Source organism: Hyperoodon ampullatus (assembly GCF_949752795.1).
Source record: "Hyperoodon ampullatus genome assembly, chromosome: 2".
NCBI classification, from domain to species: Eukaryota; Metazoa; Chordata; class Mammalia; order Artiodactyla; family Ziphiidae; genus Hyperoodon; species Hyperoodon ampullatus.
In genome coordinates this window covers 35,857,350-35,882,912 of record NC_136915.1, presented here as the reverse complement: position 1 = coordinate 35,882,912, position 25,563 = coordinate 35,857,350, and the positions used below count along the sequence as shown (strand labels likewise).

Here is a 25,563-nt window from a genome sequence, read left to right as displayed (position 1 = left end):
TTAGATTCCATATATATGTGTTAGCATATGGTATTCGTTTTTCTCTTTCTGACTTACTTCACTCTGTATGACAGACTCTAGGTCCATCCACCTCACTATAACTCAATTTCGTTTCTTTTTATGGCTGAGTAATATTCCATTGTATATATGTTCCACATCTTCTTTATCCATTCATCTGTTGATGGACACTTACGTTGCTTCCATGTCCTGGCTATTGTAAATAGAGCTGCAATGAACATTGGGGTACATGACTCTCTTTGAATTATGGTTTTCTCAGGGTATATGCCCAGTAATGGGATTGCTGGGTCATATGGCAGTTCTATTTTTAGTTTTTTAAGGAACCTCCATACTGTTCTCCATAGTGGCTATATCAATTTACATTCCCACCAACAGTGCAACAGGGTTCCCTTTTCTCCACACCCTCTCCAGCATTTATTGTTTGTAGATTTTTTGATGATGGCCATTCTGACCGGTGTGATGTGATACCTCATTGTAGTTTTCATTTTCATTTCTCTAATGATTAATGATGTTGAGCATTCTTTCATGTGTTTGTTGGCAATCTATGTATCTTCTTTGGAGAAATGTCTACTTAGGTCTTCTGCCCACTTTTGGATTGGGTTGTTTGTTTTTTTGATGTTGAGCTGCATGAGCTGCTTGTAAATTTTGGGGATTAATCCTTTGTCAGTTGCTTCATTTGCAAATATTTTCTCCCATTCTGAGGGTTGTCTTTTGGTCTTGTTTATGGTTTCCTTTGCTGTGCAAAAGCTTTTAAGTTTCATTAGGTCCCATTTGTTTATTTTTGTTTTTACTTCCATTTCTCTAGGAGGTGGGTCAAAAAGGATCTTGCTGTGATTTAAGAGTGTTCTGCCTATGTTTTCCTCTAAGAGTTTTATAGTGTCTGGCCTTACATTTAGGTCTTTAATCCATGTTGAGTTTATTTTTGTGTATGGTGTTAGGGAGTGTTCTAATTTCATTCTTTTACATGTAGCTGTCCAGTTTTCCCAGCACCACTTATTGAAGAGGTTGTCTTTTCTCCATTGTATATTCTTGCCTCCTTTATCAAAAATAAGGTGACCACGTGTGTGTGGGTTTATCTCTGGGCTTTCTATCCTGTTCCATTGATCTATATTTCTGTTTTTGTGGCAGTTCTACTTTAGATAAAATCTGCAAAACAACTCAAAAACTTGGAAACTATCACCTTTCTGAGACCAAACATGATGCAGGTCTTAACGCTCATAGTAATAGTACCCAATGAGCAGGATCTACTGTGAAATATCCTAGGAAGAAATGCCTAGGGCTTCCCTGGTGGCGCAGTGGTTGAGAATCTGCCTGCCAATGCAGGGGACACGGGTTCGAGCCCTGGTCTGGGAGGATCCCACATGCCACGGAGCAACTGGGCCCGTGAGCCACAACTACTGAGCCTGCGCGTCTGGAGCCTGTGCTCCACAGCAAGAGAGGCCGCGACGGTGAGGGGCCTGCGCACCGCGATGGAGTGGCCCCCGCTTGCCACAACTAGAGAAAGTCCTCGCACAGAAACGAAGACCCAACACAGCCAAAAATAAATAAATAAATTTATTTAAAAAAAAAAAAAAAAAAAAGAAATGCCTAGCAGGTGATACAAGCCAGGGAAGAAAGCAAGCAGCCTCCATCCTGGAGTCAGAATGCAACTCTGCTTACTGAAGTCCCTCTGGCTGACTGCTCACCAGCCAGACTCTGGACCTCATCTCAACAGAGACTTATTTGCTGCAGCTCTCTGGACTTGGCTACTTGCCAGCATGGTTTTTTGTAACATAATTGCTTTTCTCTGATTCAGATATTCTCCTTAGGCTTGACTCCTTGCCAGACCAGACTAGCTTCACTTTACCTTTCTGAGCCTCAGATGGGCTCATCTCTCAGATGGGGCAAGAATAATACATGCTAAACAGGATAGCTGAGAAGGAGGCAAGGCATCTGTGTGAGGACATTTAAAATCCGTTCATTCTCAAATATTTATGGAGTACCTGTCCATAGATACAATGGCATATGAGATGCAACCCTTGCCCTCCAGGATGTCGCTGCTGAGATGATGAAATAGAGAAGTGAAAAGGTGATGACAATACAGTGTGTTAAGGAAGAAGCTAGGAGGCACACACAAATCACTTTGGGATCACACAGGAGGAGCACGTTGAACAAAAGCTGACCCAATGAAGAGCAAAGTTGGTCAAGAGCAGTCTCAAGGCCTGCTGCCCTGGTGTGCAGCCAGCGAGCCTCTTTGCTGCAGTCCACCATGAGGCCAAGTGCAGGCTACAGCTACGTGCAGAAGATGAAGGAAAGTGAGAACAGCAACCTTACCTCCCCTCTGCGGATCTGGATGCTCCTTATGATTCGCTCTAAGACACCAACCTGCTGGGCGAGCCGGAGACTGTTTTCTTGTAGCTGCTTATTTTCTTTATCCAGGAAAAGTACTCTAAGGATGGCATAAATCAGAGGCATAACTAAACATTTCTGTATCCTTCCTAAAAGCTCTCTCCCATTTCCCACTAGCTCTGAGTCTTAGCCCACTGCCAGATTTTAGCACCAACTTTGCCAGAATAATTCCCACCATATTCCAAGACCAAGTCTCTGGCTTGTACACCGTCATTAAATACATACTGAGAACAGAGACACACTATATGCAAGAATATGAAAGGCACAATTCCAGCCCTTGAGAAACTTAAGGAAGGATACGATCCCATTTAGGGGAGGGACTCTGCATCCCTTCAAACACTGCTCATCTGGTTGCATCTGGTTCATACACAGCCATACATTGTGTATGAACACTGTTCATACACAGCCTACATCTGGTTCTGATCTCAGTCATCCCATGCTTTTGTTTCAGTAGTAGTAGTAGTAGAAGTAAAAATAGTAGTAGCAGCAGCAGCAGTATAAGTAGCAGCAGCAACCATTTACCAAGTACTTACCATGTACGTTAGGTATTGCAACCTATCCACACAGTAAGCACTTAAAACTTTTCATGTATTAGCTCCTTTAATCCTCACAACAACCCCATAAAAGAGATACTGTTATGAAGCCTATTTTGCAGGTGAGGAAACTGAGGCTCAGAGTGGGGAAAGTAACTTGTGTAAGAAGATAAAACCAGAAAGTCATTGAGCTGGGATGCCAGCCTGCTTCTCTCTTGGTCTACACCTTGATTCTATAGATGCCAAATGATAAACATGAGTGTCAACACACACAAAGGGATGGGCCCGAATGAGCATAGCTGGGTCCTCAGGAGGCAATGTTGCCATGAAAGAGCCTATCTGAATGCCCAGCCCACCTTCTCCATGATATTTTTCTCTTTAATTTCACAACTCTGCCACTTGTATGAACTGCTAAAAACAGCAGAATGGCAGAGAAACAGTTATCAGGTAGGCCGCAAACTCAAAGGACTACCTCTGGAAAGATCTCTTTGTGGAGGGAGAAACCTCCTCTTTGTGGAGCTCACAGGTGACTCAGGCAGGCACCTACCTGCTCTGGATGGAAGATATTATCCATTTATTGCCGTGGATCAATTCCTCTTGCTCTGTGAGCTGCTCCAGAAGTTTCCTCTTTTCTAGGAGCAGGATATCATTTTGGGTGGTGATCTGGTCCTGGAATGCCTTCTCCTAGGGATAATAAAGCCCCCTAATTACCCCAGCAGGAAGAAGAATCACACATTTAAGAGCATCAGCCTGTTTCTAAACTCTGACAGCAAATTGCCTTGTGAACTTCTTTTCTCCTGTCTTCTAGTCTGTCTTTATCTGTTTGCTGAATTGGCAGCTAGATGGTTCTTCTATTTATCTTGGTTATTTTATGTCATGTATTTTGTTTGGACATTTACTCATTCTTTTGGGTTAACATTTAAAAATATCTGAACGCTCAACTCCCAGTAAGGTCCCAATGCTCTCATCTGTATTCTAATTCCATAGGTATTGAGTCACTAACAAATACAACTGAACTCTCTGAATCTCCATATTGAGAAAGATTTCCATGTAACACATTTCCATCTGCTTTGTAGTTATAGTCTTTTTAAGGCAAAGGGAGGCAGATGGGAATCTAGCCACCTCACCTGACAACCAATGTCAGGGTCTCAGTTGGCTTGGCAAGTTCAGCATGTAAACCAGGTACCGAGAATATTCTTGCAGTGATGATGCTGAAATGATTTCTAGCTTGACACCATGTTTCATTATCTACCAACGTTTTCCCTGAAAGCAATAGCTAGCGAAGTTATAGCTAAAATGATAAAGAATTATATTTTGTGGAAAAAACACGAACATTCTTATATTGAGTCAGCAGATATTAGTAAATATCACTGTTGTTGAGGAGTTTAGAAGCTCACAAGTGTAGAACTGCCCTTCTCACTTCACCAAGAATCTGTCAGTGGTAACAGGCAAGTGCCTTCACCTATTTGTGTTTGTTTCCATCTGCCAGGTGTGGGAGCAAGTGGGGATGGGAGGAGAAAAACCACCTCTGGTAAATGGGTGAATCACAGGGTTAAGAGGGGCAACTTTCTTTCTTTTAACAAGGTACTAATATAGATCATTCAGAAAAGACTGTCCATATATGTGGTATCTAAAAAACCCCAAGCAACAAAGAAAACCAGACTCATAGATACAGAGAACAGATTGGTGGTTGCCAGAGGTGGAGAGGGGTGGGCGAAATGGGTGAAAGCAGTCAAAAGGTACAAACTTCCGGTTATTAATAAGTCACAAAGATATAATGTACAGCATGATGACTATAGTTAGTAATACTGTATTGCATATGAGAAAGTTGCGAAGACAGTAGATCTTAAAAGTTCTCATCACAAGAGAAAAATTTGTAACTATGTGTGGTGATGGATGTTTAACTAGACTTATTGTGGTGAACATTTAGCAATATATATAAATATCAAATCATTATGTTATATACCTGAAACTAATAAAATATTATGTCAATTATAATTCAAAATGAAAGAAAGAAAGAAAGGCTGTCCATCTATTATTAAGGAATTGTAAGGAAGGAGATTACAGTATGTTTTGAAACAAACTCTTCCAGATCTTAAAGTCCTTCATCCAGGACCCTTCAATGTCTAACAAGAGTCTTGCCTGCTATTATTTAAATATATTTATGATAAAGATTGAGAATATAAGCAGCTACCCCACAAATAATGCTCTGTGCAGTTATAACCGGATTAGAAAGGAAATTGAGTGGGGCAGGCTACTGACACCCTGTCTGTTGGAAATACTGTATTTTTTGGAACCAAAAAATCAGGACATCTGCTATAATAATAGGATAAAGTATTTGGGGAAATCTGGTTTGGGTGGTCACACAGTCAGAGGACTCAGCTGGCTCACTGTATAAAGAGAAGGCTGAAGGAATGAAGCCCCCCAAAGTGGCATTATTTTCTGGAGATTAGGTGCTTAGAAAGTGAGCCCAGCTTTTGTATGCTCAGGGCTCTGGTTCACGGGCCCTAAAATAAGTAAAATCAGGAGCTCCAGGTTTGTACCACTGTGGTACATCTACTGATTAACATGCTTCTAAGAGATTTTACACTAAGGAGAAAATAACATTTATGAAAATTTATATGTGCCAGGTCCCATGTTAGGCATTTTAATCCTCAGAAAAACCTTGTGAGGTAGGGATTATTTCCCCATTTTACAGAGGAAGAAAATGACGCACAGGGACTCGGGCAAGGTCACAGAACTATCAAGTGGCAGGGCTAGACTTTGCATCCAAGTCTGTCCAAGGCCAACACCAACCACTCTTTCCTCGCCTCTGCTTACTTGCAGTCTCCAGTTAATTTCATGGAGGCCTGTGGTTTTTTGGGCAGATGTGTTAGTTTCCTAGGGCAGCTGTAACAAATTACTACAAACTGCACAGCTTAAAACAACAAGAATTTATTTTCTCACAGTTCTGGAGGCCAGTAAGGTGTGGACAGGGTTAGTTCTGGGGGCACTGAGGGAGAATCTGTTCCACGTCTCTCTCCTAGCTGGTAGTTGCTAGCAATCCTTGGTGTTTCTTGGCTTGTGGCTTCATCACTCCGATCTCTGCCTCTATCATCACATAGCCTTCTTCCCCTGTGTCTGTCTTTGTGTGTGTCTTTTCCTCTTCTTATAATAATACTAGTCATATCGGATTTAGGGTTCACACTAATCCAGTATGACCTAATCTTAACTGTTTATGCCGAAAACACCTTACATCCAAATTAGGTCACATTCTGAGGTTCTGGGTAGACATGGATTTTGTGGGTACACTGGAACACAGTACAGTCAGGAAACATGCCTGCTGAAAGCAGGAGGCTGGTTTTGCCATGTAAGCCTGGAAGTGGAAGGCAGGCATCACAAGTAAGAATGGGTAATACAGAATAGGTTGATGATATTTCTGGGGGGCCCATGAACCAGGGTTGCTACTTTCTTCTGTTATACTTTCTATATTGTCTTCCTAGTTGTGGATCTGAGTCTTCAAAAGTTGGATGAATTAGTGCCAAAATAGGAGGGTACTGCAAAATCTAACATATTTTCCTTTTTTACTACAGTTTAGAGGAACAAGAGGATTTTTTTAAAACTAAAAACACAACAATGGTGACCCATCTGTTATAATCCTCAAATGTTTTCTGTGTGTAATCTAAGGATTCTTACCCTGGAGTCCTATAATAGCCCATGGAATAACTGAATTTACATCAACTGTTTTGGTATCCTTGGCACATAGTGGTGGTATGATGAAAATTTGCTGGGTGAAGAAATGAGTAATTTAAGACTGAGGACAATGTTTTCAAAATTCTGAAATGGGCTGGGGATCTCCAGAAGGGAAACATTCCTGGCCAAACCAGTTGCTCTCCATTTTGAATCGATGTAGTTTAATGCTCTCAAGGCCATTTGTCATTTGATCCCATTCATCTGTCCCATTTCCTTCCTACCCACACACTAGAAAGTCACACAGGGGCGACAAGACAAACAAAGAAACCAGGGATATTTAGAAAACAGCCTGAAGTCCCTAGTCAAGGACTGATAAAAGAATAGGGGTCACCTGTTTTCACTGCCATTTAAAACTGACAGAAATGTGAGGCAAAATGAAGGCTGCATAAAGTAGGAATGAGTTACGGAGGGTGGTCTGGAAGTCTCTGCTGCAGGGTGATTAAGAAGATATTTTCATCTGAAGGCAAGACATTAGTCCTAAGCAGCAGTGCAGAATATTTTCAGTGTCTAATTTGATCTAGCATCACTATGAGTCTTACACACTTTGGGGCAGGGCTTAAACAATTACTCAAATTGGAAAGGGGTGCAAAGAAAAGAAATGGAAACCTGGGCTATGAAGAGGCCACAAATACATTAAGATGAGTGGGCTTCCTCTAGATGACCAACACCAGCATTACCAGTGAGCTCTCCACCTTTTCCCCTCACCTTTTCCATTTGTTGCCGCAGGGCTCCAATCTCATTTTCAAGTTGTTTGATTCTCTCATCTCGGAGTTCTACTTCATGAACTAAACGATCCTTGACTCTGCGAAGCTTGGCTTTGTGGTGGTGATGTTTCTCATTATAGTTTCTACAAAAGCAAATTTAAATACAGGTGTACCTGAACACAGTGAAAACTACTTTCCCTCCTCAGTATGCACCTTTCTTGGGTTTCCTCTTCTTGCTTTGTCAGGGCCTGGCACCACAGATGGAGACTTGTCCTGCCTCACATCTGCAGGACTTCTTGCCCCCCAAGTGGGGAGAGTGGACCAAGTACAACCTCCTAAATAACACAAGATTCAGTCATCCCCAACTCAGGAAACTCCTTGACTTCTGATCCCTGACATCTAACAATTTGGAATCCTGCTCCATTAATTCAGTCATTAATTTAAAATTTTCTAGTTCTTGGCTACACCCTTGGACAGTGATATAACCCACTACTTCTATCTTGTCTATTTTTCAGATAAGTGGGTTTGCTCTCAGTCCTTGCCTTGAGTCTAGACTTTTAAATGCCAATTCTATATGTCTCTGCTCAAGACTCTTACTCTGATTCTGACATAAATTTGACTTACCTCTAATAAACGCATGAAAAGATGTTCAACATCATTAGCTATAAAGAAAATGCAAATCAAAATTACAATGAGATGCCACTTCACACCTAGTAGAATGGCTAAAATAAAAAAGAAAGATAATAACAAGTGCTGAGAAGGATGTGGAGAAACTGGAACACTCATACACTGCTGGTAGGAATGGCAAATGGAAAAAGCCTTGGCAGTTTCTCAAATGGTTATACGTAGAGCTATATGACCTAGCAATTCCATTCCTAGGTTTATACCCAAGAGGAATGAAAATATATGTCCACACAAAAACTTGTACATGAATGTTCATAGTAGCACTATTCACAACAGCCAAAAGGTTAAAACAACCAAAGTTTCCATCAACTGATGAATCAATAAACAAAATATGGAGTATCTGTACAATGGAACATTATTCCGCTACAGAAAGGAATGAAGTACTGATACATGCTACAACATGAATGAACTTTGAAAGCACTATGCTAGGTGAATGAAGCCAGTCACAAGGGACCACATATTTTACAATTCCATTCAGATGAAATGTCCAGAAGAGACAAATATAGAGTGAAAGAAAGTAGGTTAGTGATTGCCTGGGGCTGGGGGGTATAGCTAAAGAGTTTCTTTTTGGGGTAATGAAATGTTCTAAAATCGATTGTGGCGATGGATGTACAACTAAAAGCCTCTGATGTGTACACTTTCCGTGGGTGAATTGTATGGTAGGTGAATTATATCTCAATAAACCTGCTATTAAAAAGACAACAAAAATCTGAGTTACCATTACAAGCTACTACAACAGCTAATCTGAGTAAACAAGAAAATAGATTAAAGCCTGCATACCACCACTAGGCAAACTGCTCTGAAGATGATTGTGCTTTCCAAATAAGAATATTGTTACTCAGAAAGTGCTTCTTCAAATGAAAAATTAAGAACTTTCACTTTGAACCTAAGGCAGGAAATAGATGGGCTCCAGGGTAGCCATTTACAACTGGCCTCCTGTTCACACTTCTTGGGGTGAGAAAAGGGTAGGCTTCCGGCCGGACACTTACAAGTAACTAGCCTTCTGTTTGCATTTCCTGAGACAGGAGATAGGTGGGCTCCAGGTTAGGCATTTACAGCCAGCCTCCTGTTTGCTCTCCGAAATGGAAGTAACAGCAGAAACAGGGTAAACAGCCAGGCTTTGTCTCCTGTGGATGCCTTAAGATAACAGTCATGGCAGGGACAGAGAGGGGCTAAACCCCGTTTGAGGAAAAGATCAAGAGGTCATACATTTCCCATCCTTGGGGCAAGGGAGACACTACATGTGCGCAGAAAGCCTCCTTGGGGGTCAAAAAGGAGGGGGCACCATCCCATAATATGTGATGCTAAGGCGGCCCCATAGGCCTCTGAGCTGGAATCCATCTTGGAAAAAAGTTGCGCACACATGTTGGGGAGGGTGCTAGGGCAGGTCAGGTGTGGAAAAAGAAACCAGATAATTGGCCAAAGGTAAACAAAGACCCGGAAGAACTGCCCTATGTAAATGATTTAACCGCTTCTTTACTGCACTCCTCCTCATCAGGGAGGACGCCCACACCCTTTCTCTCTGGGTGTGCATCTCTGCCTTGCTTCTATCTTAACTAAACAAACTGTTTCTCTGTGTGCTCTCCCACTTGTTGTTGTGGTATGTCTCTAATAATAAACTTCGTACTCATTTTTACAGTTGTTGCCTCTGTGAGAAATGCATTTTTCACTGGGGGCAAGAGCCAGGGGGTCTGGTGGCTAGGATTCCTGGTTTTCATACAGGCTACCCAGGTTCAATTCCTGGGCAGGGAATTAAGATCTAGCTTCGTGCCACCGCTCACTGCTGCCTCTCCGAGATAAAACCTAGGAGGTCTAATAACACAAAATCACTCTGAACCAGGATTTCTGCACTACTGACATTTTGGGCCAGACAATTCTTTCTTGTAGAGAGCTGACCTGTACTTTGAAGAATGCTTAGTGGCATCCTTGGCCTCCACCCACAAGATGCTAGTAGCACCTTCTACAGTGTGACAACCTGAAAAGTCTCCAGACATTGCCAAGTGTCCCCTTGCCCTGGAAGGCAAACTATCCCCTACTGAAAACCATTGCTCTAGCTAATGTTCCTAAACTAGGTTTGCTCTAAGCCAATAGCAATGGTTCTCAAACTGTGTTCTGACCAGCAACACCATCATCACCTGGCAACTTGTTAGAGATGCAAAGTCTCAGGCTCTATCGCAGAATTACAGAATAAGAAAGTCTCGAGGAGGATCTGTGTTTTACTAGGTCCTCCAGGGGCTTCTGATGAAGGCTAAAGTTTGGGAGAAACCCTTGGGGGACCTCCTCACTACTTCTGTTTCATTGTAAACAGACTACTTGTGGCAGGCTGTAAGGGCAGAATGGCCTTTCTTCATTTCTGCTAACAGAACTCAAGTTCATTTAGGTATCCATAAGGACCTCTTGATCTCAAGGAAGGTGGGTGGGCCCCAGGTGTGTGCAGGGTGGGTTGGGGTGGGGATTGGGTGTGTGAGACAGGTAAGTCCTGCTGGGCATTTCAGGAAAAGCTGAGAACTTGAGCAAAGTTCTCTCTCTGCTCTGGCTGCCCTCCTGCCGAGGCTGTTACCTGCAGCTACAGTCGCTGCCTTGTAACCATGAGGTGTGAAGCCTAAGGACAAAGCCACAGCCCGCCAGGCATGGCAGAGGAGAAGGAGGGAAAGAGCCTGTCCTTAAGGACACTACTGAGCCTCTGAATCAATCTCCATAATCACCTTCCTCCAGATTTCTTGTTTTATATAAAAAAAGTTTGTTTAAATATATTAGTCAGGTTTTTTGTTATCTGTGGTCAATTACATCCTGATATCTTAAAAACAGAAAAACTAAACAAACAAAACAGTATTCTAATGCTCTCTCTAGCCTCTGATTTCCCTGAATGCCTAGAAATTTGAATAATGCCTTTTTAACTGAAAGGAAAAGTGTTTAACGAATGAAGCATCTGCTCTCCGTCAGTGTAGGCACCGGAGGGCACAGTCATTCAGGCCTATGATGCTGGGCAGTTTCCCTATGTCAACTGTCTGGGGCTCTGACACTCAAACAGGAGGAAGTCCTAAGTGAAAGGAACTAACGTGTGCTCCAGGCTTTTCACAAGACACCTCGAGTGTTTTTAAAGCAAACTTGTGAAGGTGACGTCCTCACTCTGTGACCCAGGAGATGGATTCTGTGCAGTAAACTCAGTGGGTCTGGGTTTCCAGTCCTTGACTGGCTCCTGGGAGACAACCTCTAAGCCCTTGGAATATCCTGCCTCATAATAATGTCTCTGTATACCTGTGGCTTTGGGCCACACCAGATATTTTATGCTAACAAAATGATCCATGGTGAATGCATTTTTGTTCACCTTGGGCCTGGGCCATGCTGGATCAGTTTGACTTTTCACGGTTTGGAGAACTGGAGACTAAGTAGTTAAGGTCAATCACAGGAGCTCTCTGTCCTCCTGACTAATCCCCGATTAAATCCCTGGATGTCAAGGCTCAGGTGAGTTTCTCTGGCTGGGAATGCTTCATATATATTGCCACACGACGTTGCTGGGAGAATTAAGCACTGCCCGTACTACTCCACGGGGAGAGGACAATGGGAAGTTGGCTTGCATCTTGTCTCTCCTGAACTCTCGCTGCATGCGTTTTTCCTTTGCTGATTTTAATCTGTATCCTTTCACTGTAATAAACCATAACCATGAGTGTAAAAGCTTTCCTAAGATCTGTAAGTCCTAATGAGTCTCCAAACCTGAGGGTGGTCTTGAGGACTCCTGACACAGAGGGAAGTTACTTTTACAGGGAAGAATCTGATTCCAGAGCCTGTGATCTCCCACTATGCCCCAGTGCTATAATACCAGCAAAGCCAGGCAAACCGGATATTGTCAATTTCTCTTGATGAGATATTTTGTTTTACATAAAAACTAGGAACCAGATGGGAGGGGAAGAGCAAAGCAGACTTATTTAGATACTAATTCTAGTCAAACTATGATGGAATAGCTACTCCAAGAAAGTCTTAGGTTCTTGTAAGTTATATCTTACCTCTAAATGTGTTTTTGCAAGACTCTTCCATTTTCCAAAGTAGTGCCCCTCTCTCTCCTACTTTCTGATTGTAAATAAAAGAATCATTTTGTAGGGACTTCCCTGGTGGCGCAGCGGTTGAGAGTCCGCCTGCCAATGCAGGGGACACGGGTTTGATCCCTGGTCCAGGAAGATCCCACATGCCGCGGAGCAACTAAGCCCGCGTGCCACAACTACTGAGCCCACGCTCTAGAGCCCACAAGCCACAGCTACTGAAGCCTGCATGCCTAGAGCCTGTGCTCTGCAACAAGAGAAGCCAATGCAATGAGTAGCCCGCGCACCGCAACGAAGAGTAGCTCCCGCTTGCGGCAACTAGAGAAGAAGCCCGCGCGCAGCAACCAAGACCCAATGCAGCCAAAAAAATAAAATTAAAATTAAAAAAAAGAATCATTTTGTATATTGTTCCGTTAGAAGATTAATTTAGCTGTTAGCCAGATGCCAAGCGGAGAAGTTTGAATTCTGGTAGGCCAGAGACACGCATACTGGGCCTTGTCACCAGATTGTCAGTGCACGTGGCAGTGACTGACTGGGTATTGTCCCCAATCCACTTTCTCCTTCTTCTGTCATTATAGAGGCCCGGATTTAGCTTGGCACTTGGTTGCTCAAATAGGAACTGCATTTTCTGGCTTTCCTTGCAGTTAGATGAGGCTATGGGAATAAGTCCTGGCCAACAGCCGGAGTGGAAGTAGTGTGCCTTCCAGGAGAATGGAATGCCCTTGCTGTCCCCTCTTTCTCCCTTCTTGTTGGAAGAAATGTGGATATGGTAGCGAACCACCTGAACTATGTGGCTAAGTGCTAAAGATGCTGGAGCAACAACAAGGAAGGAGTCTAGACTTCGGAAACATGGAGCTACCATATCCATCCTGCACTTTTAGGTAAGAAAGAAAACCCTCCCTTTTTAAAGACATTCTTATTCAGTGTCTCTGCTGCAGCAACTCAACCTACATCCTAACTAATGGAGTTGCTCTAGATACCTGGGTTCATAAAACTGCCTTAGACCCGTTCAGTTCTGTGGCCCTTGCAGCACCCACTACATAATATGAGGTACCTATTCTTGCAGATTGTGACTTATGTTCTTTACAGGGAGATATTTCTATCTCATAAATGTTCTCATTTTCCCTTATACTAGGAAGAGCTTGGCAAAAGATATCACCGGGTTTCAGCATCCTCTGGTCCATAGCTTCAGAGGTTTAACACTATCTAACAGTACACCTGTTGTTCTCTGAGTTTCCCAGCTGTTCACAGTTCCTCTGATTTTTGACATCATTTGAAACACAACATGTATTTCTGGAATTGCTTTTACCCTTTCTGCCCTGGGATATTAAAACCCACGTCTGCAGCTTCCATGCCAGACAGCTGTTGTCTCTCTTATCCTGCCATTTGGACTATTAAAATATTAATTTATTTTTTAAAGATTATAAATTATAGACAATTTGGGGAAAAAACGCAACTTCCATATGATCAGTATTATAATATTCTTGTATTTCCTTCCAGTCTTTTTATAAGCATCTTTTTTTAAAACACTGTCTACATTAAAATTATCTTATGCTCTTTTCATGTATTATATCACAGCATTTTCCCATGTTGTTATATAGTCTCCATGGCCACCATCTTTTACAGCTGTATTATGTTCCATCAAGTGAATGTATTATACTTGACCTAACTGGCTCCTATTGCATGATATTCAGGCTTCTTTCAGTAGTGCTACATGGTGTGAAGAGTATGTGGATGCAGTACAGCTGGGGAGAGCTTAGAGCCTTCCCTTCCATAGCAGGCTGGTTATTTGACACACCTATTAGTTTAGCCAGAAGTTCTGTTGGCCAACTTGCCCGAAGAACATGCGGATTTTCTAAGTTTCTGTTTGGCTTTGTTAATTCATACAATAAGACAGTACAATACTCATGTTCTAAAATTTAAGGACAACTTTTGCTTATGTTTATATAAAACCAGATGGTCTTTCATTTATTTTTATTTCAAAAAGGCAAGGAATTTGTTCCTCTGGAAGAGTAGCTGGGAAAACATGGAAAAAAATAAGCATTGCTTGTAAAGGTCAGGAGTGGGATCAGGGGAATGAAAACAAAAATGAACCTAGAGTTTTGACAATCCCTTCCATTTTCTTTCCTAAAGTTGTAGTTTTCAACCCTAGGTGCCCATCAGAATCACATGGGGATGATTTTAGAAGAGTATTGATCCCTAAGCCCTATCCTCACAGATTCTGATTTAATTAATCTATGTTGGGGCCCATGCATGTGCAGCTAGGGTTAGCATCCACTGTCCTAAAAGGTATGGACAAATAATATGGTAAACTATTCAGCCCCACTAGCCATCAAAGAAATGTCTATAACTGAGCATTAAAAATCATAGAATAAGTTGAGCAAAAGAAGTCAGACACAGGACTTCCTTGGTGGTGCAGTGGTTAAGAATCCGCCTGCCAATGCAGGCGACACGGGTTTGAGCCCTGGTCCAGGAAGATCCCACATGCCGCGGAGCAACTAAGCCCGTGCGCCACAACTATTGAGCCTGTACTCTAGAGCCCACAAGCCACAACTACTGAGCCCACGTGCCACAACTACTGAAGCCCGAGCACCTAGAGCCCGTGCTCCGCAACAAGAGAAGCCACCACAATGAGAAGCCCACGCACCGCAACGAAGAGTAGCCCCCACTCGCCGCAACTAGAGAAAACCCACGCACAGCAACGAAGACCCAACGCAACCAAAAATAAATAAATTTATTAAAAAAAAAGTCAGACACAAAAGATTACACGCAGTATAATTCCATTTTGATGAAATTCTAGGAGAAGCAGAAATCAGAAGAGTGGATGCCTGGGAGGAGGTGGAGGAGCAAGAGATACAGACTGACGGCAAAAAGGTAGGAGAGAAATTCAAGGGATAATGGAAATGTTCTGTATCTTGATTGGGCTAGTGGTTAGGTGGGCGTATACATTTGTCAAAACTCATCAAATTGTACATTTAAAATCTGTGTATATGTAAATTATACCTCAATTAAAAGAAAGAACACTGGGGAAAATTTCATCAGAGCCCTCCCCCACCAAAAGTAGCACCCAATGCAAATTCGGATGTGGTGAAATTGCTACTCATATAATGACGGCAGAAAATTTTGGTAGAATGCTTCTGAATGTTTTTTGTTTGTTTGTTTGGCGGTACATGGGCCTCTCACTGTCGTGGCCTTTCCTGTTGCGGAGCACAGGCTCCGGACGCGCAGGCTCAGCGGCCATGGCTCACGGGCCCAGCCACTCCGCGGCATGTGGGATCCTCCCAGACCGGGGCACGAACCCGTGTCCTCTGAATCGGCAGCCGGACTCTCAACCACTGCACCACCAGGGAAGCCCTCTTCTGAATGTTTGATAATACATTTTATGATCCACAGCTCCAGCTTTTGGACTAGTAATTCTACACCCAGGAATTTACTCTATAAAAATAAGTTTTAAAATGAAAAATATATGTACAAAAATGGTTTTTTATGTGTTACTTTGAATAAAAACATCAATCACAGGACCAGTGGGTAATTCTTAACTAAATCTGGGCTATGTTGTGAGGGTTGATTCCAGTAGGCCTAGAATTAACCTGAGCAGTTTTGCTAAAGTTCTTGCTTGGTGCTGACCACTGGTCAAGGAATGAAATACACTGATTAAAACAGTGTTGCTTTTCAACCACACGTCTAGAGTTTCAGAAAATGGTTTTTAAATCACTATCATAACTACCATAAACATAGTAGGTGAGTGAGAACATAAGAGAATAAGAAACTTCAACCTATAGAAAGAATAGAGCAGAGGGATGCAGAGCTAGGAGCAGAGAGGTGGGTCATGGAGAAAAACTAAAAATAAGTAGATATAATAATAATAACAGCTGTGTGCTAGACACTGTTCTAAGTAAATGCTTTACATATATTCATTCAGTTAGCTCTCATAACAACTTTATGCGATAGGAATGACTATTTTGTCCATATTAAAGATGAGATACCTCAGGCACAGAGAGGTTATTTAACTTGCCCAAGGTCACAGCTAGTTCCTAGTAGAACCAGTAATTATACCCAAACAATATGGCTCCAGAGTACATACTCTGAACTACTAAGCTACACTTCAGAGAGGAGGAGGGCGGGAGGAATCTGGTAGGATGATGACCAGGGAATGGAAGAAAGAGCAGGTAGTTTGGGAACATAAATTTTTATTGAGCACCTGTTATATACCAGGGACTATGGATAAAAGGATGAGTAAGACCATGGCCCATGTCCTTTAAAACCTACAGTCTGGTGAGGAAGACAGGTGTGAGTCACGTTATTTCAAAACAACATGGCAAGCTCTTAAATAATTACAGAGAGCCATGTACAAAGGGCTACAGGAACACAAAGAGTGACACCTCACTCAACCCAGGCCGGAGGTGTCAAGAAAGGCTTCTTGAGGAGGTGACTCCTAGGTTGAGAATGAAGAGTTGAAATAGGGAGAGCGTGGTCCAGACCGAGGAAAGTACGCGAGGGAAAAAGAAGGCTGAAGGCAAGTGAGGGGGTATATTTGGGGAAGAGCAAGATGTTAGATACCACTAGAGCTCAATAAATAGTAATTCCCTTCCCCCTCCCTCTCTTGGGAAGAAATGAGGCCCCACATCTCCCTAGGAAAAGCCCTATAGATAGAACTTCTGGGAACGAAGGAAAACGGTGTTGGCGTTCTTGAAAGGTCACTTCTGCGAGCATTCCCTGCTCTGGCTCCCTAAGAAGTAGCTCAGTCTTCTAAAGGGAACTTGTTTTTGTTTACCTCACATGGACATCAAGCTGCTTCAAAAATTGCCCATACTCTTCACGTAGAGCTTCCTTCTCCTGCTGCAACCCAGACAGCTTCTCTGACAGTTCCTGGTTGCTCTTGAGATGCTGAAAAACATTTAAAAAAATGGGAATACTCTGCTGAATACAGGTTTGATGTTGACGAAATGTAAACTGGCAAAGCTTTTCTGCTGAAAAAGGCTTATGGAAACCGGAGTAGCTTCCTGTGGTTTTGCACTTCCAGAATTCCCGAGAGCCAATAGCTCTTTTCCTTGACTTTTGTTCCCCCAACCTTTCCAGTAGATTTGTGAGCATTTAATTCCACATATAGAAGGTTTTCCAGCTTGAAGTAGAGTGAAAGCTGTTTTCCTGACCTAACCCTGACTAATAAAGTATTTGGTTCTAGAAGTGGCTCCAGGGAGTCTGGACTTGGTGTCTGAGCTGGTCGGATTTGAAGGCAGTTTCATCTTGTCACTAATACTAGCAATCCATGACAAAAAAGTTGATTAAATTATAATGTAGTTGCCTGTGGTGAAGTGCTCTGGCAGACCACAGGACTGCTACAAAGTTACAGAGGCACTGAGAACTCCAAGGAGTGTGGGGTGGCGAGCCACACCTGCCCATGTTAATGAGCCGAAGAGGAGAAAATGTCCAGCTTGGGATTTAATTATTGGAACAAGGCATACTCAGAGACCCAGAGCACATCCTTCATATAGGCAGCAGGACAATATATCCAAAACCCAAATTTCATCAGGTAGGTGGCAGAATTGCAGCATAAGTTGATTTTGTAGACTTGCCACATCTCTTACGTGAAAAATAGTGCTTTATTTGGAAATACATGCAAATCTGAGAATTGGGAACGAGAACATCTGACAGGATTCCAATAACTTTGAGCACCCTGGACCAAGAAATCCTACTGAGCCCCTCTTAGCAGCATAAGCAGTCCTGCTGTCTCAGGAGATTAACCACCCTTGCATCGAGGACTCTACTGACTCCACCTGAGGCAGCTACCTGTGCAAGGATACCTATTATTCTTAACACCCACCCTATACCACTACCGCTTCTCTTTGCCTCCAATCCTACAACTAGAGTCAGATCCCAGCCCATCCTGGGGAGAGGGGGTTGAGTATAGGGACTGACCTAGGAGGACTGCCATATTGAAAGAATGGAAAGATTCTGCCAAATTAAATTGGCAGAAACCTGAGGAATACAGGTAGGACTGTATTCGTAGGGCATTACACTAGGGAGAAAGGAATATAATGTTGAATAGGCTGAATTTATTGACATGGATGCGCTTACCAGAGTTTCAGGATTTAATGTGTTGATTTTAACGTCTAACATGACTTTAATAGTTTGCTTGGTTGGTGGACTGAAACTTGGACCCAACAGTGACCTGTGTTAAATGACATTAAGATGCCACACTTCCTTGGTATAAGAGAGGAAAGAAGCCAAAGTCTTAAGTAGATAGGAAGTTCGGAGTAGATTTGTCATGGGCGACCTGCTCACCCACCTCGTCACTCTGACCCGCACGTCACTCAGAAGACACTCCTTTCCCCGAGGCTTTGCCAAATACACTGGTGAGGGGAGCACCAGATTTCCTGAAATGCTCTATAATGCTCTCCTACTGAGGATGATGGTGGGAGATGCCAACACTGAAGCCCTGATTTTAGTGGGGACGATGGTACTGCAGCGTGTCAGAGATCAAGTGGCAATGTTTAACCCCCTGATACAAGGTGGGCATTATTACTCTTATTAGATAATAGGGCCAGAGATTTAACCAAATGGTTTGACTCGTAGCGATCTTTGGTTGGAGTTAATTGCTCACAGTGATTACAGGACTAAAATAGATGAACAGCCTATTAAAGTTTTACTTGAGTTATATTTTTAAATAAATGAATAAGTAAATAAATGCACCTGGGTCTGGTGAACAGAGGCCCAATTTGAATGACAACAATGGAGAGTAATGGCCTCTTACTCAATCCCCAGACCTGAGTCAGTTCAGACCCAGGGTCCTTTTGCTAGGTTGTCTTCAGGAAGAACCTTGTGTGTGACGCTGCCACAAGCATATGGTCTTCTCCCAAGCCTTCCCCAAAGATGCCTGTGGCCTTTTACCTAGGTGACTGGGCATTGGAGAAAGGGAACTATCTAGACTTTGGGGGAATTACATACAGTACAGTGGTTCTCAGTCAACATTAATACCTTGGAACCCAAAATGAGACTGAGGTTCACAATTCAGAGTGGGGGCTTAAGGAAGTAAGGTGGAAAATGGAGTTTGAACACACAGAGTGTCTTAGAGTATGTCTGCAGTGATTCATTGGCTCAGTGTAGGTTTCATGATGGGCCTAGTGGGTTTGTGAATCTCCTCGGTGATTTCTCCCCAATTCTTGAATGTATAGTCAAACTAGACAATCTGGAATAGCAGATTCTCTGTTGGCTTTCTGACCTGAGGCGTGAGGGCTATTGATGGTAGAAAAGGCCAAGTGCTTGGAATGCCTCTTCAGAGTCTTATACTTATACTTATATCAACTTATACCACCTTTGCCTTCAACCCATTTATCAAGCAACCTTCAAGGCTGTATGGTTTTAGTGGTGCCCAAAGCAAGACAAAGATCTGTGCTGTGCCAGGCTGCGGTGCAAACTGCTTTGCCACTTGGGCTTTATAACCCAGCAGACCCAAAGTTGCTCCAAGTTTCCATGGCAGCTGAGGAAGCAATATAGAGCCTCTGGAAAACTGTAGTTTAATGTTATGATTTGGGAGGAAAGTCATCTCCCCTCCCATAATAACGCTTTGCCTTTTGAGAAAGGTCCTTGCCTGTGACTGGCCCTGGTGGAGTCTGAATGGTTGGCCTTGAGAAATCAAGTATTGAGTAACCTGAGCTGTCCTTCCTGAAATGAGGTGTTCTATTATTCACTGAGCATTGAGCTGGGCATGTGCAGTAGTACTCCATCCTCAAACAGAATTGCTATGTAAAATACTGAGCCCAAGCATGTCCTTAAGGTTCCAAGCTGCATTAGCAAGTGGTACTTACTTCTATTGCATCACCACCTCTCTCAACCCAAACCTATGGCCTAATGAGGAGCTCTCTATGACCAGTTAGCCAAGGAAGAATAAATTCGGGCCTGATGTACATATGATTCTGTACAATATGCAGCAACCACTAAGCTGGGACAAAGTGAGAGAGTAGCATTGACAAATATACACTACCAAACGTAAAATAGATAGCTAGTGGGAAGCAACTGCATAGCACAGGGAGATCAGCTGAGTGCTTTGTGACCATCCAGAGGGGTGGGATAGGGAGGATGGGAGGGAGACGCAAAAAGGAGGGGATATGGGGATATATGTTTATGTTAGCTGATTCACTTTGTTATACAGTAGAAACAAACACAACATTGTAAAGCAATTATATTCCAATAAAGATGTTTAAAAAAAAAAAGTAGGGCTGGGCTTCCCTGGTGGCACAGTGGTTGAGAGTCCACCTGTCGATGCAGAGGGACACGGGTTCATGCCCCGGTCGGGAGCATCCCACGTGCCACGGAGCGGCTGGGCCTGTGAGCCATGGCTGCTGGGCCTGCGCGTCCGGAGCCTGTGTTCCACAACGGGAGAGGCCATGGCAGTGAGAGGTCCAAGTACCGCAAAAAAAAAAAAAAAAAGAAAGAAAAAAAAAGTAGGGCTGCTGTGGCATACAGCCCCAACTGAGGGGTAGCCCTTAAGACCAGGGGGAAAGGAAGTCTCACTGGGCAAAGCTTGTGTTCACTTTGCCTGGAAAGGGAGATGTCCAGAGGCATGGACCTATGCTAATTTATAGAAAGTTTCTAATAGTTTGGCCAGATGATCAGGGATTTGGAAAGAATAATATTGGAGGACTGATGAAAAAGAGGCCTGGAAAAGGGGCCTGGACTAGAAATGCTGTCCAATCGGTGGAAATGTTCTATGTCTGCACTCTCCAACATGGTGGTCACTTGCCACCCGTGGCTACTGAGCACATGAAACGTGCCTAGTGTGTCTGAGGAACTGAATTTTTAATTTTATGTAATTTTAATTAACTTAGATAGCCACATGTAGCTAGTTGACACAATATTAGACAGCACAGGCCTAGAGTGTGAACATATATGTGTTACATGTGTTTCTGCTCAGCAGAGGGCTTCCACAGAAGAGGTGGCTCTCAATAATCAGGTGGAAAAAATAGTACATTCTGGATGTCACTTAGCCTCTTTTTCTATCCTCTATTTGCTCACTCAGTGGGCTCATGTACAAAGTGCATGGGGGCAGGAATATATTTTTTTTTTTTTTTTTTTTTTTTTTTTTTTTTTTGCGGTACGCGGGCTTCTCACTGTTGTGGCCTCTTCCGTTGCGGAGCACAGGCTCCAGACGCGCAGGCTCAGCGGCCATGGCTCACGGGCCCAGCCGCTCCACGGCATGTGGGATCCTCCCAGACCGGGGCAGGAACCCGTGTCCCCTGCATCGGCAGGCGGACTCCCAACCACTGCGCCACGAGGGAAGCCCAGGAATATATTTTATAAGGAGTCACCAAGCCTAATCCACTCAACTTGCTAAAAGCACAGATCAATGTTGAGCAACTGTTATGGCACCATCCACTGGGGGGTCAGGCAGTCACCTGGTAGCAGGTTTATTATACTGGACCCCTTCCACCATGCAGAGAACAACAATTTGTCCTCAGTGAAAGAGACACTCATTGTATTTTATTTTTGTTCTTTTCATTAATTTTTATTGGAGTAGAGTTGATTTACAATGTTGTTAGTTTCTTGCTGTACAGCAAAGTGATTCAGTCATACGTACATATATATCCACTCTTTTTTAGATTTCCTTCCCATTTAGGTCACCACAGAGCACTGAGTAGAGTTTCCTGTGCTATAGAGTAGGTTCTCATTAGTTATCTATTTTATAAGGAAACACTCATTTTAGGTATGGATTTGCTTTCTCTGTCCACAGTGCTTTTGCCAGGACCACCATCTGTGGACTTACCAAATTCTTTATTTCTTGTCATGATATACTACCACCCAACATGGCTTCTGACCAAGAAAATCATTTTACAGTAAGAGAAGTGAAACAAAGACAAAGGCTCATATATATGAGAGTCATTGGTCTCACCCTATATCCCACTATCCAGTAAAAAAAAAAACAAACTGCAAAACAGTGGAAAGACCTATGGAAGATGTAGTTATGATGCTGGCTAGGTGAAAACATCTTTTGAGGTTCAGTGATGTCTGATAAGATGATGTCTAAACTTTTAACCATTGATTGATATATGATGCTGTTTCTCTCAGAGCCAGAATATGGGAAAGAAACCAAGAGCTGGAATGGGAGTGGCTTTTCAAACGTATATCTCATTGGCAAAACATGTGTTATTGTATTATTGGTAGTTAACTTATAATTAAGTTTTAAAGTTAGTATATCCATGTGGATTGAGACTGAAGAAGCAGCAATTAACATTACCCCCAAATGACCACAGATGCTGCTGGGACTCTGAGAAGTTAAGTGTATCAATGAAACAGGAGGCAGGGCACAACCTTTAAAAGAATGACATAGCTGTTGAGGGTATGACAAAAACTGGTTGGAATCGATTAGGTCAAAGATGGCAGAAGATTTGACTTCCAGTAGACTTTGAGCCTCATTATGTGCTCGTTGTAATTAGCTAAGTGACACACCAAAGGTGCTGTGACAGTTCTGAGGCCAACCATAAAAGTCCAAAAAGTGGGCAGTCGCCCAATTCCTGCAAATCCCTGTCCCTTCTCCAAAATAGTTGGAATAATCCTCCCACTCATTAGCCTATGAAATTACTCAGCCTATAAAAATTAACCACGCCATATTTCGGGGCCTCTCACCTTCCGAGATGACCCACACTCTGTCTGTGGAGTGAGTTTCTCCCAGGGCCGCTCTGGCCTTTTGAGATGGATTGCATTCTGTCTATGGAATATGTTTCTCTCTAAATAAATCCATTTCTTACCTATCACTTTGTTATCCACTGACTTCTTTCTGAGACGAAACCGAAGAACCTCAGCTTCATTAATTCCTGAGACCAGGTGTGTGATCTCAATTAAGATAGTGGGTTCAAGTCCCAATATGGGTTTTGGCTGGGTTCAAGTCCCAATCTGAGTTGTGTGATTTCATCTTCATTTATATGAGTGATAGTGCGTCCTTTAAGAGGAAAGCATACTATTCTTCATTTATTTTTTTAAAATTTTTTAATTTTATTTTATTATTTTTTATACAGCAGGTTCTTTTTAGTTATCTATTTTAAAAAAATTAGTGTATATATGTCAATCCCAATCTCCCAATTCATCCCACCACCAGCGCCCCCCCACCCACCCCCCGTCGCTTTCCACCCTAGGTGTCCATATGTTTGTTCTCTACATCTGTGTCTCTATTTCTGCCCTGCAAACTGGTTCATCTATACCATTTTTCTAGGTTCCACATATATGCGTTAATATACGATATTTGTTTTTCTCATTCTGACTTATTCATTCTGTATGACAGTCTCTAGATCCATCCACGTCTCTACAAATGACCCAATTTCGTTCCTTGTTATGGCTGAGTAATATTCCATTGTATATATGTACCACATCTTCTTTATCCATTCATCTGTCGATGGGCATTTAGGTTGCTTCCATGACATGGCGATTGTAAATAGTGCTGCAATGAACATTGGGGTGCATGTGTCTTTTTGAATTATGGTTTTCTCTGGGTATATGCCCAGTAATGGGATTGCTGGGTCATATGGTAATTCTATTTTTAGTTTCTGAGGGAACCTCCATACTGTTCTCCATAGTGGCTGTATCAATTTACATTCCCACCAACCATGCAAGAGGGTGCCCTTTTCTCCACACCCTCTCCAGCATCTGTTGTCTGTAGATTTTCTGATGACGCCCATTCTAACTGGTGTGAGGTGATACCCCATTGTAGTTTTGATTTTCATTTCTCTAATAATTAGTGATGTTGAGCAGCTTTTCATGTGCTTCTTGGCCATCTGTATGTCTTTTTTGGAGAAATGTCTATTTAGGTCTTCTGACCTTTCTTGATTGGGTTGTTTGTTGTTTTTAATATTGAGCTGCATGAGCTGTTTATATATTTTGGAGATTAATCCTTTGTCTGTTGATTAGTTTGCAAATATTTCTCCCATTCTGAGGGCTGTCTTTTCGTCTTGTTTGCAGTTTCCTTTGCTTTGCAAAAGCTTCAAAGTTTCATTAGGTCCCATTTGTTTATTTTTGTTTTTATTTCCATTTCTCTAGGAGGTAGATCAAAAAACAGCTTGCTGTGATTTATGTCAAAAAGTGTTCTTCCTGTGTTTTCCTCTAAGAGTTTTATAGTGTCTGGTCTTAAATTTAGGTCTCTAATCCATTTTGAGTTTATTTTTGTGTATGGTGTTAGGAAGTGTTCTAATTTCATTCTTTTACATGTAGCTGTCCAGTTTTCCCAGCACCACTTATTCAAGAGACTGTCTTTTCTCCATTGTATATCCTTGCATCCTTTGTCATAGATTAGTTGACAATAGGTGCATGGGTTTATCTCTGGGCTTTCTATCCTGTTCCATTGATCTATATTTCTCTTTTTGTGCCAGTACCATATTCTCTTGATTACTGTAGCTTTATAGGGTAGTCTGAAGTGAGGGAGTCTGATTCCTCCAGCTCCACTTTTTTCCCTCAAGACTGCTTTGGCGTGTTTTGTGTCTCCATACAAATTTTGAGATTTTTTTGCTCCAGTTCTGTAAAAAATGTCACCGGTAATTTGATAGGGATTGCATTGAATCTGTAGATTGCTTTGGGTAGTATAGTCCAATATTTTCACAATATGGATTCTTCTAATCCAAGAACATGGTATACCTCTCCATCTGTTTGTGTCATCTTTGATTATTTTCATCAGTGTCATATAGTTTTCTGAGTACAGGTCTTTTACCTCCTTAGGTAGGTTTATTCCTAGGTATTTTATTCTTTTTGTTGCAGTGGTGAACGGGATTGTTTCCTTAATTTCTCTTTCTGACCTTTCGTTGTTAGTGTCTAGGAATGCAAGAGATTTCTGTGCATTAATTTCGTATCCTGCAACTTTACCAGATTCATCAATTAGCTCTAGTAGTTTTCTGGTGGCACCTTTAGGATTCTCTATGTATAGTATCATGTCATCTGCAAACAGTGACAGTTTTACTCCTTTTCCAATTTGTATTCCTTTTATTTCTTTTTCTTCTCTGATTGCCATGGCTAGGACTTCCAAAACTATGTTGAATAATGGTGGTGAGAGTGGACATCCTTGCCTTGTTCCAGATCTTAGAGGAAATGCTTTCAGTTTTCACCATTGAGAATGATGTTTTTTGTGGGATTGTCGTATATGGCCTTTATTGTGTTGAGGTAGGTTCCCACTATGCCAACTTTCTGGAGAGTTTTTATCATAAATGGGTGTTGAATTTTGTCAAAAGCTTTTTCTGCATCTATTGAGATGATCATATGGTTTTTATTCTTCAATTTGTTAATATGGTGTATCACATTGATTGATTTGAGTATATTGAAGAATCCTTGCATCCCTGGGGTAAATCCTACTTGATCATGGTGTATGATCCTTTTAATGTGTTGTTGGATTTTGTTGAGGATTTTTGCATGTGTATTCATCAGTGATACCGGTCTGTAATTTTCTTTTTTTGTAGTATCTTTGTCTGGCTTTGGTATCAGGGAGATGGTGGC

General features: G+C 42.3%; 1 protein-coding gene across 1 annotated transcript in view; it reads right to left on the bottom strand.

Moving 5' to 3' along the window:
* CCDC30 (coiled-coil domain containing 30) overlaps positions 1-25,563 on the bottom strand; it is a gene marked incomplete at both ends in the record, with an annotated part of 78,037 nt that overhangs the window by 5,632 nt on the left and 46,842 nt on the right. Inside the window, 4 exons of the mRNA XM_079698213.1 lie at positions 2,332-2,446; positions 3,487-3,623; positions 7,377-7,518; positions 16,871-16,983. Of these exons, the coding sequence (XP_079554339.1) occupies positions 2,332-2,446; positions 3,487-3,623; positions 7,377-7,518; positions 16,871-16,983 (507 nt within the window). The remainder of the gene's footprint in view (positions 1-2,331; positions 2,447-3,486; positions 3,624-7,376; positions 7,519-16,870; positions 16,984-25,563) is intronic.